Source organism: Motacilla alba, chromosome 23 (genome assembly GCF_015832195.1).
Source record: "Motacilla alba alba isolate MOTALB_02 chromosome 23, Motacilla_alba_V1.0_pri, whole genome shotgun sequence".
NCBI lineage: Eukaryota > Metazoa > Chordata > Aves > Passeriformes > Motacillidae > Motacilla > Motacilla alba.
Genome location: NC_052038.1, coordinates 3,333,956 through 3,348,160, shown reverse-complemented (window position 1 = coordinate 3,348,160; position 14,205 = coordinate 3,333,956). Strand labels below are relative to the sequence as shown.

The window sequence follows — 14,205 nt, the reverse complement described above, 5'->3', positions numbered from 1 at the left end:
TTATCAATGCAGATTTTTCTGAAGGTGGCCTCTAATTAAGGCTTTGCTGACAGAGAGGATCTAAATCAAACCCACCAAGGGTGAAGCTTTGATTTGTCGTGCTCTGACATTCCAAACTGGGCAGTCAATTACCAGACTCTGGCTGCTTCCTTTACTCAGCCCTGGCTCTTGTGCTGTTGCACAGTCAGGTGGGTTTTATTAAAGATGAGGAATTAGAGCAAGTGCCAGTGGCTTAAAGACCCTTGTCCAGCAAAACCACTTAAGCCTACACCTCTGTTTTACTGAAGCTCACACGTCTTCCAAGTCTTGTGCCTGTTCTTAAGTGTTCTGCTGAATTGAGGCCAAAAAGATGAATTCTGCCAAGGCACATCAAACACAGACACTTCTCCAACACACCTCCAAGGGTTTGGATCTCCTCATTCACCCAGTTCCAGCGTTTCACTTGGCTGGAACAGCTGTGAGTTCACGGGGTGTTCAGCATAGGAATGATCGTATTTGCTGCAGAGATATTTGGTTTTCATCAGAAAATGCCAAGTCTTATCTCCAAGTTCTCAGTTATCAGGGAGATGTGGCCTGTGGGTCAGGCAGCTCTAGTGCAGCTGTGGTCACTGTGGGAATCCTGCAGTGCCTGACCTCAGCCAGGGGTCAGCTCAGCCAGAGCCAACCTGCAGGCAGTGGCTGGTCATGGCAGTGCCCACCAACAGCATAAGCACCAAGATAAATATTTATTCAGGAAAAGAAGCTGCCTCTGTGCTTATTTTGCCAAACTGCGTTAGGTATTTACATAAACTAATCATGTGTGTGTTGCCTGAGAGACAGAAATAGTGTGTGTGTTTTACTGATTTAATTGTTACCCAGGTCTGGCACTGTCATCCCTCGGTGTCTCTTGCCACTGCCAGCACTGGGGCTTCTGTCTCGGGCCCTGTCTCTGCTTCCTACTCTCCTTGCTTGGCTGCTGTGCCCTGCTCCTGCTCCCTGTCCCCGAGGTGTGCAGGGCTCACACCTGCAGCTCCCTGCACCTTTCCCTTCAGGTCCGTCCACCTTTCCCTTCAGCTCCCTGCACCTTTCCTGCAGCTCCCTGCCCCTTTCCCTTCAGCCCCCTGCCCCTTTCCTGCAGCTCCCTGCCCCTTTCCCTTCAGCTCCCTGCCCCTTTCCCTGCAGCTCCCTGCCCCTTTCCTGCAGCTCCCTGTCCCTTTCCCTGCAGCCCCCTGCCCCTTTCCTGCAGCTCCCTGCCCCTTTCCTGCAGCTCCCTGTCCCTTTCCCTGCAGCCCCCTGCCCCTTTCCTGCAGCAGAGCAGCCCGGGCTGTCCTGGGGCGTGGGGGATGAGGCACAGCTGAGGCAGCTGGGCTCTGCTCAGCTCATGGCTCAGAGAGGAGGGGTGCTGCTGGGGCAGGTGTGGGGGTCTCTGTGGGAGCCCTGTGCCTGCCCAGGGGCAGGGAAGCACTCACAGGGAGCAGGGAAGCACTCACAGGGAGCAGGGATGCTCAAGGAGAGCGGGGTCAGTGCTGAGTGTCTGACTCCAGCTCTTAGTGGCTGCTCCTGCAATCTCTGTCCTAACTTAGACGTCATTTTTGTCAATGGATTTATTCAATATTGGGGTGAGTTAAGAACAGATGTTGGCAGGAAAAGCCTGGCTGTGAGCTGGAGGGGAGGAATGAGGGCCATGAGGTCCTGTTGGGGCTTTTATAATCTTCGCTTTAAGGAAGATCTCCTGAGTTGGAACAGCCATTAATTGTACCTGAGGGATGTGAAGGCTGGAGGAGTCAGGTGAGAATGGCCCTGCTGTGAGAAACAAGCCCTATCCTATGGAATCCTGGCACGTGAACCAGCCAGCAAGGGGCAGGGACACCTGCTGAGCACACAGAGAACCTGAACTCCCAATACACAGATCCTTCATCTGGATCCCTGGGTGTGATCCAGTCATGAATCCACCCAACAGTGATCTGAGCACAAAAGGAAAAGCTCTTCTGGTTTATCTCCATCCTGTCCCCAGCACTTAGGTCCTGCAGTGTCTAAACAAAAGGTGGAGGACTCTTCATCCAATTCAACTGTTTGCTCCCTGTCCCAGGCCCAGTGACATCCACATGAGGCCCCAGTTGATGACACATGAGCTGAAACCCCCACCAGAGCAGCAGCATTAATGGGGAGCTGGCAGTGGGGTGCAATATGTATTTCTGCCAGAATTTACTGTCAGAAAATGCCCACTTATTGTGGAATTGTTAAATCAGCTGTCAGGAATAGTCCCTAAGGATGGATATTTCAAGTCCTCTACAGTCACCATTGGCAGGGATTTCTATCAGAAACCCCAGTATTTGCCACATCTCTTTTATTCCCACCTGAAGTTCCAGATTGAACGGCAATGCGTTGTCGCAGCAGAAGACAAGTTTTATTTGTGAACAAGTTGGTGCAAAATGTCCAGAACAACTCATTCTGCTGGTTTTATGGGATCCTGCCCACAAACAATAGGGAAGATTTGCAGGCATTGCTTTGCCAGACAACTGGAATTTATAAATCAGAACGGATGGGCCACGGTGTGCGGTGGAGCTTTGCTTGTATCAGTAATAATTTCTATGAATAAACATCAATAGCAGTTCACTGTTGCTGAAAGGAGGAGGTTTGGCAGTTGTCAGGCTCCCTGTTTGTTATGAATAAAGGGCTCGGGAGCTTCTCTGCATCGCCTGGGTTCCCCAGACCTCCCTGAATACCCGAGTTCAGCTCTCGTGGCCCTTCTGATCAAGGCTCCTCTGCAGGAATGGCCAGAGGGGTGACAATAAGCAGCAGGCTGAGGTTACTTCTCCAGAGAATGAACTGAACTCCTCAAAACAGGGGCTTTTTGTGCTGAGGAAGAGCAGCAGATGAAAGGCAGCGGGGCAGGGCTGTTGCATTCAGCTGCATGAGGCTGTTGTCTCTGGATCTGCTGCTGGGGACCTGTCGGACAGGGTCGTGCTGTGGCTGCTCTGATTGCTGTTGCTTTTCCTGTTTATGCTTTAGGCCAGACTAGAAACACAGGGATTTTACAAAGGATCATAGCCTGAGGCATCCCTGCCTGTGGCCAGGCATGTCTGGATTAGAGAGAGAGGAGGGGGAGGATTCGTGGCTGCAGCAAGCCATGCTCACTGTGTAAACACCTGTCCCTGCACGTGATTCACCTTTGGGGTGCCAGCTTTTGGGGATTTAGCCCTTTGGTGACAGCTCCTTTGTCCCCCAGACACTGCTGTCATGCTCCTACCCAGGCCCCCCTCAGGCAGCTCCTCTGAGGGCCATCTCCAGCCCAGTGCAGGCCACCCCAGGGGACAGGTGCCCCTCCTTTGCCCATCTCCTCCTCTCCAAATTTCAGCCTCAGCTGAGTTGGCTGATTCCTGGTACACAGAATCTGCTGCTTCCACAGCTCCCAGGCCCTCTGAGCAACAATAATCACCATTTTAGCCTCTCACCTCACCCCAGGAGCACCCCCTGCTCTGCACAGATCATTCAGGGACCCCACACCAGCTCAGCCCACCTGTGTCACAGCAGTCCAGGGGGCTAAGTGGGCCTTCAGCAATGCAATGGCTTTCTGCACTGAATTAATCCTGACCCGGGTATTTGGACCTCACAAAATCCTGCCTGCTTTACGCTCCCACCTGAATGATTCCAATTGGTTTATGAGAAGGAGATGCTGAACACAGGGGAAAGCCAGCCCGGACATCAAACTCTGGATGTGGGCAGCCCTGTTTTCATCACTGCCGCTTGATTTGAATGCTGTCTCTCACACTTTTCCTCCTGGGTGTGAAATAAGCTTGACCTGGCCTGGTGCAGCGTCCACGGGTTGTGCCTTTCCCCACACCACGGGAAGATGCTGCTGAGGACGGGCCCATCTGGCTGCAATTTCACTTCTGAAGGCTTTACATAAACACTGCTATAAAAAGCAATGACATGCAGATAAAGGAGCTAATGGCTTCATGTGGGGCCTGGGCAGCGTCCCTGCAGGCACATGCTCAGCCATGCAGGACAGAGCACAGAGCTGCATCTCAGAGTTAAGAACACGACTTGCAACAAGAGGAGGTTTGACCCTTTCCTGCTGCTGTGTGTTGATTTGGTTTTTAGATAGATACCCAAGAAATACTACAATGCAGGTTTGACCGTGAGTTTTGTGTTATTTAGAGAGATTGCTCCTCAAACCTCCTTCTTGTCTATCTCAGGTAGCTTTGGGAATGCCTGAAACCTCTTGAGAGCCTCGTGGTGTTTTGCAGGACACTGGAAGTGACATGGTTTGGGCTAAATGACCATAGTTAGTTGACCACAGCTTTGGGAATGGCTGAAGCCTCCTGAGAGCCCTGAGGTGTCTTGCAGAACACTGGAAGTGACATGGTTTGGGCTGAATGACTGTCTGGCTTCTATTCCCTTGGGAGGGATTTGCTCCTTGTGAGCCCTGCAGTGCAGTGAGAGCTCCAGAGCCCATTCCCAGCAGTGGGAGAGCTCCAGAGCCCAATCCCAGCACTGAGAGAGCTCCAGAGCCCAATTCCAGCACTGAGAGAGCTCCATCCCAGCAGTGAGAGAGCTCCAGAGGCTGCTCCCAGCACTGAGAGAGCTCCAGAGGCTGCTCCCAGCAGCGGGGCCGGGCAGAGGAGCCGTGCCCCAGGGGGCTCTGCCGAGGGGCACAGCTGCCACTCGGTGTCAGCTCTGATCTGTGTCACACACATCACTCGGAGCAGCAGAGCTTCCACTGGGACACTGCCACTCGTCTCACTCGGCAGGGCTGTTGTGTAAGAGGCTCTAAAATCTGTGGTTTGAGCTGCACGGAGTTTTCCAGAAGGAAAAGCACCAAAGCAGGTTTGCAGAGCTCCCCCATGAGATGGAGTCGTGCTCCCCAGGGCTGTCCTTGCCTGCCCTTGCTGTTCTCCTGCTCCCTGGGCCAGGCCAGCCCTGGGCTGCAGCGCTTGTTACAAACTGATTAAGCGTCACTTTGTCCCTATAAAGGGACATAATCATTATCATCTGCATTTTACAGATGGAGCAAGCAGTGCACAGAAGCAACTTGTCCAATGTCATTTAGGGCAGAGAAGGCAGATCTGGAAGCCCAGCCCAGCTCCTGAGCCACTCATCAGTTGCAGCCAGTGCTTGACTCTCCACACACCACAGTGACTCACCCAGCAAACTCATTCTTCTCCCATGAATGGTAAGAGCATCACAGCTCTACAGGGAATTATTTTTGTGTCTTTGCTGCTTAGGCTGTGGATTCAGAATGTAGCCAGGACCTGGAGGTGGTCAAGGGCTGCCCCACTTGAGCAGGATACTCAGGAGGAGAGCTCTCTGCCCTGCCTGCACTGCTGCCTCTGCTGCAGAGAGCAGGCATTCTTTTTGTCCTTAGCTTTTCTTCCAGAGGCCTTCTCTGGGAATCAGATATTCATAAAAACACCAGCTTTCCTCACCTCCGTAACTGGGCCCTTGGGATCACAGGATGTTCTGGAGGCAAGATATCTAATTAGCAAACTGAGCAACCTCTGGCCGCGAGTGGCGGTTTCAGAGGCGGCGGCGCTTTGGCGGCTGCTGGAGCAAAGCTGCTGCTGCAACAGGTTCCCTGGGGCTTAAAGGGCTCCTGGAAGTGGCCGTGGAAGGAGAAGCACAGCTGCTGTGTGGCACAGGGAGCTGCGTGTCCCAGGAGATTTTAGAAAATAAGTTGCTCTTATAGAAAATAAAAAATGAAACCGTCCAGGGCACACCTGCTCCCGCAGTCTGGATGTCTCCTCTGGGCTGGGCTGTGTCTGGGACACACCTGGGCTCCCCAGGCTGCATTGGTGCTGTGCCCTTGCCTGTGTTTGTCCTTGGGGGTGAGAGCAGCTCATGCTGGCAGTCCAGGACAGCCCGTGTGCCCTGGGTCCAGGGGAAGCCTCTGCCCTTCCCACTGTGGGACAGGCTGTTCCTGGAGCCACAGAGCCCATTTCTGTGCTGGGAGAATGGCCCTTTTCAGGAGCTTCAAATTAATTCTTGGAAGAGCCAGACACAGGGATATTCTGGCAACCAGTGTGACAAGGAGCCAGGCGGGGTCAGGAGCTCACTGTGGATATTCCAGGCCAGCAAGAAATGTCACCTGTCCTACCCCAGAGAGCCAGCCCAGGGACAGCCTGGGCGCAGCCTGGCACAGCCAACCCTCAGCAGCCACCCACAGGCTCACTCACGTGGTCGATGAGCTCCTTGATCATGCCATTCCACTGGCCCTTCTCATCCTGTGCCCCGTACTTGCCGTCCTCCACCAGGCGGATCTCGTAGGAGAAGCCCAGGATGATGGCCAGCTCCTTCAGGAGGTCGATGCAGTAGCCCTCGAAGCGGTCATTCCCGAACAGGGCGGTGTCGGACTTACGGAACATGACAAAGGGCTCCTCCTGCACAGGGAAAGCAAAAAGTCCCAGTTCAGGGTCAGCTGGAGGCAAGGCCACCTCTGCAGGTCAGCCTGAGCCGCCAGGCACCGGCTCTCCAGGCAGGGCTGGCACTGTGACATGTTGGGAATAAATTAACTTTGCACAGCACATCAGCTAATTAGCAACCTTGTTTACCCCACAAAATTTAATTTTGTCTCTTCTGAGCAGCCAACTGTTTTCCATTTGGTAGGATTTCAGGGAGAAAAATAACCATTTCATGCTCTGAAAATGAAGTGTTAGAAACAGCAAAAGAGGGGGAGGACAAACTCACCCCCGCGCCCTGCACACGGTACCTGCCATTCACCACAGGCTGGTGGGTGAAATTCAGGGTGAGAGAGCTGTGCATGGCTGGGACCACCCCAAAACCTCCCCACTGAGCTCACTGGCACTCCTCTGTGCTGATGGACACTGCTCTGCTACTGCCCAGGGAAGCTTTGTGCTGTGTGCTGCACTTGTGGCTGCCTGGGAGAGCTGGGGGTGTGTGACCCATGGCAGAGCTGAGCTCCAGCACAGGGGACAGCAGCTAAAGCAGTGACCTGTGGATCCCTCCCCTCGAGCAGGGCCTGGCAGGTGAAGTCACAGAGAGAAGTCCAGCATCCTTTGGTGCCTCTCAGGCTTGGGCAGCCACCGAGGATGAGGAACACTGGGGAGCCTGAGGGGAAAACGTGTGGAGGACAGATGGAAATGGAAAAGGTGGTGGGCAGCAGGCAAGAGCTGGAAGGCAAGAGGAGGTGAGGTATCTCCAGCGAGTCCCTGGCTCAAACTGGGGATGTCTGCAGGGCTCCTGTCCTTGCTGTGGGGTGGCCAGCGAGGGAAGGTGAGGGAGGGCTATGCTTTGTGCTGGCAAATGCCCTCTGTGATTTTGCCCAGGCACGAGGGGGCTTGAAGAGGTGGGACGGCAGGTCTGGAGCCCTCATTAGAGCCCTGTCACAGTGCTTGGTTCGAGGGGGCATGGGTGCCCTGCCTGGGGTGCTCTGAGGAGGGGGCTCAGGTGATGCTTGTCTCTGCCCGCCTGCCAGCCCCCAGCTCTGCCCTGGGGCTCTGTGCTCCCACGGAGGGCCAGGGGGTGCTCCTTCGGCCCAGCAGCAGGGTCGGGAGGGGACGTGGCAGCACACGGAGCCCCATTTGCAGAGTTCTAAAGCCCAGCTGATCACATCACGCCCGTGGAGTTTGGCTTGGCACGCGCAGCTCGGCTCAGTCCTGCGCTCCCCCGCCGCCTCCTCGACGTTCTGCTCTGGAATTAGTGCTTTGTTTGTGAATCAGCTGAATCTATGGATCTCGATATAAATCCACGGCTCCAGAGCAGCCATAAAGCACTATTAATTTTGGGAAGCGCTGTAGGGATTACATACATATTTAACAGCCGAAGCACTGAACATTAGGACGCCAGTCGCTTCAGTAATGTATCTCCAGGTCTCAAACATTTCCTAGGGGGTAATTCTGAACTCTGTGAACCACTTATTCACGGACTATTTCACAATTTATTACTGAAAATAGCCAGACATCCAATTCACAAGCTCTCTCAGTTTGCTAATCGATTTCTCAGTGAAGGTGCCCTCAATTTCATAACTTCACAGTTCCCATATTGCTTGGGGAGAGCGGCACTGGCTGCTGGGGTAATATTTCTCTTCCAACAAGTCACTGCAATATGAGCAAAAAGGGAAAAAATAGCCTTTCATGCTTTTTCTTTTAAAGGCTCCTCCTATGGCTCTTCTCTCGTCATTTACAGCAGTGCAGAACTACAAAGGGGTGTTGCAAATGCAAATAACATCCAGGGTTCTATTTTATGTTTCAGACTCCAGCATACGCAGTGCAATCGCTGCAGAACTCGGGTCTGAGCACATTCCCTCCTGCCCTGGGCACAGGGATCCAGGACAGCCCCGGTTCCAAGGTGGAAATCCCGTGGCACATGTGCAGGCCCATGGAGTGGCACAATTAATGGGAACTGATATCACCCCGTGCCTTATGTAATTTGTACGTGCTGGCAGAGCTCGGGATGGAAATGTTGCCTGAAAAAAGCCTGTCAAAGGCAGATGGCTGACAGTCCCCTCCTGGCTCCATCCTTTTGCATTATGCCGTGGCCTTTGAAGTATGGTGGGTAGCATGGCCTGGACCCAGACGATCCCACAGCCATGGAAATGTTTAATGGGAAAAATGTCATGTGGTGGATGGGAAGTTCGCTAGGAGGAGTGGCTGATTTGCAGGGAAAGCTGCTGCAGCATCTGTCTTTGGCTTATGCTCAGCTTCCACCCTGCTAAACCCTTGCTGAGGGATACAAGACCTTTGGTTCCAGCCCTTCTGCCCTAGACCAAGTGTCCCCTGTCTCTGTTCCCCTCTGGGCACCTTGGTCCCATTCCTTTTATGATACAAATCCACGCTACATCCAGTCCCATCCTTTTAAAAGGCACTGGGGTGATGTGAGCTTTCAGAGACCTTGGAGATCCCTGGGATATCCCTGGGGTTTGTGGGGAAGGACAGTGACAGGCTGGCAGTCCCCTACCAGCACTGTGGTGACAATCAGAGATCTGTTGCTCAGCGAGTCTGTGACGTTGGGCCCTCGTCCTTTGGAGATTTCTGTGATGTTCAAACCATCAGAAGGGCTCCATGCTCCAACCTGAAAGGAAGCAAAGCAACACAGTGAACCCCTATCTCCAATTCCTCAATCCCTACCTGCATTCCTCACTTGTACCCAGCATCCTACTGGCCTGGAAAGGAGAACTTCCTTCCTTTGTCTGCAGCAGAACTGGAATTACCCTGAATCAACCCTCCAGCTGCAGGTCAGTCCAGTGGCACATGTTCCACAGTCCCTGTGCTGCTGCAGTGGATGAAGACTGTGGGGGCTGGAATTTAGGGGCTGAATGAAGGAACAATTTGCAAAGGCACCGCATAGAGCAACAATCAAACCACACTAAAGAGTCAAATCCGGGCAAGGATAAAGCACAACAAAAGAAAAATAACCACAAATCTGAGTCCATTTTCTTTCTTTTCCATTTCCCCACCAATTTGCTTTGGTGGGGAGGATTAAAAATGGCTCAAGCAGCTCTGCTGATCCCTGATAGGGACCATTCCTGCTCTCCGTGCCGTGGCAAATCAGCTGGAGGTTTCTAACACATTTCTGCCCTGGGCCCCCCTTTGGGAAATCCCTGCAATGAAGGGGTCTCAGTCCTGGCTGCAAATCTGGAGGAGAGGGTGGCACAGGCACATCAGCTCTATTTCAGGTGCTCTGTTTTCTCGGGCTGTCAAATGTAATAAATTATTAGACTTCAATGAAGTCTATTGATCCAGAAATGGCAAAGCATGTCTCTGTTTAAGGAAGTCATCTGGGCGAGGCTAAGCCTGTTAACCTGATCTCCACGGTGCAGGGGAGGCTTTGGGACAAACTTTGAAGGCAGGAGTGGCTAAAGGACTGTGACAGCGAGATAAAATGTCAGGAAAGCTGGAGGAGTGTGGGAGTGCTGCCAGCAAATGGAGCAGGGTGGCCACAGAGCCAGCCTGGCAGTGAGAAAAAAACAAACCCCACCTGGAAATGGGAACAGAATGATCCATCTGTAGGGTCAAACTGCAAGGTGGGACTCAGAGAGAAGCCAAAGGCAGCCAGCTCAATGCACCAGGGAGCCAGCAGCTTCCCATCTTTTATTTATTGCTGTTTTTAAGATTCTTCAGCCTCTTCAGCAGTCCAAGGGGAGAACTTGGTTTTACTGCATCCCCAAAAAGAGACTTTGTAATGAGCAATGCTGCCTGGCAAAAAAAAAAATTGTCATAAATTCTAGAAGAGTTTCCACGAACTTTGTGAAAGGTTTTAAATATTTCAGGTAAAACCGAAGCAATCCCCCATCTCTGCCTTGGATCACACAACAGCTGCAATGTCAAAAATTATTATTATTGTGGATGGGTAAAAAGCAAGCCTGAGAGGCCCCAGTTTGCTTCACTTCTGCCTTGCTACGTTTTCTTTAAGAAAATTAAATGCATGGCACTTACGGCTGAATTAATCAGTTTAACATATTAAAAAAGGAAGAAAAAGGAAAAAGTGCTTTAAGAGAACTGTGTGAGTCAGATAGTCAAACTATATGTAATTAGGATTTGGTAATACTCCTGTAATCCCTGGAACATCCAGGAGGTATGAGGATCAGGGGTTCAATCCTAAAGCTCAACAAACATAAGCTGTGATACATAAAGCACAATCCGGCTGGGATTTGTTTGTAGTTTGGTGTTTTGTTAGTTCAGATTAACTATTGACAGAATTCTGGCTTCAACAGAGATTTGACATCGATACTTTAAAACCCCTCTGGAGCTGACACGAAGCTTTCAGAAAAATAATGGTGGGAACTGCGAAATCTCTGAATTATTGGAGACAAAAGTTGATGGGGTGTGCAGGGGACACGTCGAGGTTTGGCAGCTTCCAGTGGGCTTGATATGACAGAGAACTGCAATAACTCCAGCTGGTGCCAGCTCCGCTCAGCCCACCTGAGGGGTGTTGGTTTGACAGGTGATTCTGTGGCTGTGCTTAAACATTTGGATTCATGTGGTACAAAAGGCTGGCATGTTTTCTATTATCTGCCCAGCACAGCTCTCCAGCAGCGCGTCGGTGCTGCTGGACTTCAAAAAGATGTGTTGTTATTTTGGGCTTAGGCTCTGTAAACAAAATATTTTGTGGGAAAATAAGGCTACAAAGGTCAGCTGCTGCTCAGTTCTTGGGAGGCACCGGCACCTTCCCCAGCTCTGTCCTGCCTCCTTTCCCAGCCAGCGAGACTGAAGGTCACTGGGTTGATTTGAAACGTTTCCTTTATTCCGTATTTGACGCCAAAATCTTCCCAGCAGGAGAGGGCTGTGGTGACCTTGAGCTGTGTTACCTGAGGCTGCTGCTGTGGTGGGGAAGTGTGGCTGCCATTCATTTCAAATCCCAGGAAAACCAAACAGTGAGGAAGGGGGATGTGGCACGGGAGCCTCCTGCTGCAGGATCCATCCCCTCCAAAGAGAGAACAGATCCATGGCTGCCTCCAGCCCTGGGGCTGCCTCCCTGTGCTGAGTGATTAATTCCCTGGACAAGTCCCCTGTGCTCTCAGGCCATGCACAGGTAATTGAAATCCCTCCCTGCTGCCAGCCAGGTGTCCCGTGAGTTCAGAACCTGTCACCCTGCCCAGAGGGACAGAGCCAGCACCGTGCCCGGCTGCCACGGGCACCTGGTACCTGTCGCAAAGCAGACTCTGCTCTAGAAAGGGCCTTGCTGCCCTGCCAAATTCCTCCTGTACAGGTTACAGACACCTGTAGCAGGACAGAGACACAGACCTGCTCACAGAGTAGTCAGAATCATAGAATTTCTTGGAAATCACAGCTCCCTGTGCTCCGGCCGCTCGCTGCCCTGTTTGTCATCAGCTGATCTCACCTTGAAACCTGCATTCTAAGGGCTTTAAGGCTCTGTGTGTCGCCTTTTTATTTTAAGTTTGGTTTTTTTAAGTAATTGAAGAGAAGGAAATTAGGTCCCCAGGCATACCTGGGATCAGATTTGCACATCAGCATGGTTTTACTGTGCCCAGAGGAGATCTGCACTAATTTGGAGGACCTAAGGCTGCAGTCTTCATGCTCTCGACCCTCATGACACCCCCAGCCAGGCAGGCAAGGCCACACTTCTCTTTTTTCCTTATTGTCCCTTAGATGATAAACAAAATACCCAGTGCATCATCCTGCAAATTCCAGGCTGTAATAAACTGGGGCTGTTCCCAGCCTTGGGCAATTTCCTAGTGGGAAATGACTAAAGATGATGATCTCCAGTGCTGTGGTGTCCTCAGAGAAGAACTGAGGGTTTGTGAGCCAGGCCAGCAAGAGGGAGTGGGACAGGCATCATTCCTGCCTGCTTAGGGCAGGGAGGGGTTAATGGATGCTCAGAAAGTTTCTTTTGCCTCCACTATCCCAGAAAAGTGCCACAAGCACTTCTGCAATCTGTAATCCCACGCACTGGCTCCAGGGCGAGTGAGTCATGGTTGAGCATGGAAAAGGATCTGAGAAATCCCACAAAGTGAATATCCTTTTATATAAACCCCAGAAACCTGGAATCAATACAGCACCAACCATCTCTCTGTTGCTGAGCACTAGCGTTATCCTCAGCCACATGCAGATAAAACAAGCCCTGCCTACCTTTTCAAGGCCGTCTTCTTTGAGACTGATGATATCCAAATCAAAATCTGTCCGTAAACCACTGGTTTTATTAAAGACAATGCGTCCCGTTAATCCTTCCCATTGGGCCTGTGGAAGGGAGAAAAAGTAGCAGGGCTGTTACTCAGTATCATAAATAATCTTTTGCCCTCCACTGTATGTTCTTTTAATTAGTCCTTATGCTGGTTCTTTCTCCCTAAAGAGCCTGATTAATTAATAATCCCTCCGCTGCTGCTCAGACTGCAGACGGAGCTGGAGATTTCCTTCCCTCTCTTGCAGTCCTTGCTACAATTTCTGTTTGCACCTTTTGTGCTCACCAGCTGTTGCAGGACGTGATGACTCAGTAGAAAACGACTTGCATTTATCACGGCATCCTTGCGAGCTGCGTTCATCCTTGCAGTGCTGATAAACACCGGCTCTGGGACAGCTCGGGCCAGCAGAAATCCCTTTGTGCACCAACTTGCTGGTGCTTCCAAGGTGTGGGGAAGCTTAAATGTCAGGAATGCTTCCCTCTGTCCTTCCAGAGGGAGAGTGGAGCAGAAGAGGCTAAGAATGTGTTCATGCAAGCAAGATCTGAGGTTTGGAAACAGGAACAGGAGTCTGGGGGCATGTGCTGCTGGTGCCCTGCTTCAGTTTTTGGCAGCATGAGAAGGTGCTCACTGGGACTGGGGACATCCCGTTCCCAGAGATTTTTCAGTGCTTGGCTGACTGAGGTCCTGAACAGCCTGGTCTGACTGGGACCAGGAACGGGAGTTTGGAGTAAAGATGCCTCAATTCAATTCCACAAAATAACTCCTGTAATTAGATTTCTTTCCCACTGTTCACTTTGCAGCACCCCTAGAATGAATCTCTCTGATTTAGGATGTGATAGAACCCCCAGCTGCTCTGTGCCAGCAGAGCAGGAGCTGGGGGACAGGGAGGTGTCCAGTGCCTGGGGACAGTGCTGGATGTGCTGCAGCACTGTCCTGAGGAGGATGCTCCTGCAGGAATGCCAGGCTGCTGCTCAGCAATCCCATCCCAGCAGTGGGGAGCTGAGCCTGGGAATCTCCCCCCGAGCAGCCCCGTGCAGGCTGCTCGCTGGGAAACGTGTTTCCTTTATGGGTGGGGAAGCTTGAAATATTTCAGTGTGATCAAGGTGGCATAATGTATTCTCAGGGGGAATAACTGGCGTTTCTCCCAGTAAACACGCTCCTCTGGCTCTCCCTCATTAATTCCTGAGGAGCAGTGACAGCCTGCTCCCAGCCTTGCCACCCTGGAGTCCTGGGGAGCTCGTGTTTGCTCATTTGGGCGTGCAGGTGGTTTGCCTGTGGGACGTGCAGCCCCCGGAGCCCCCCGGGAGCCGGGGAAGACACAGAATGTTTGACGTGCCCAGCTGGAGCAAACACAGCTGCGTGCTGAGCCCTGCAGCTCCCGCGGGGCTGCGTGCTGATGCCTTTTTGGGCTACCTAAAAACAGAGGCCAGACAACATTAAAAGAATAAAAAGCAGTTCTATTTGTTGAAGGCTCTTCTGGTACACTTTGGGCAGATGAAACCCCCCCACAAGGGGCTACACCCAAAAAATGGATGATGACAGGTGTTCACACTTTTATAAGTTTGGGCCATTTGCAATTTGGGGGTTCATCTTCCAATTCCAGCTCCAGCTAATGAAGTCATTGACCC

The 14,205-nt window shown here is 51.9% G+C and overlaps 1 protein-coding gene across 1 annotated transcript in view; it reads right to left on the bottom strand.

The window, feature by feature from the left end:
* The window catches only part of GRIK3 (glutamate ionotropic receptor kainate type subunit 3), a 114,436-nt gene that overhangs the window by 20,012 nt on the left and 80,219 nt on the right, over positions 1–14,205 (bottom strand). Inside the window, exons 8-10 of the mRNA XM_038160935.1 lie at positions 12,528–12,635; positions 8,896–9,009; positions 6,156–6,359 (exon numbers count right to left, since the gene is read on the bottom strand). Coding sequence (XP_038016863.1) covers positions 6,156–6,359; positions 8,896–9,009; positions 12,528–12,635 — 426 coding nt within the window. The remainder of the gene's footprint in view (positions 1–6,155; positions 6,360–8,895; positions 9,010–12,527; positions 12,636–14,205) is intronic.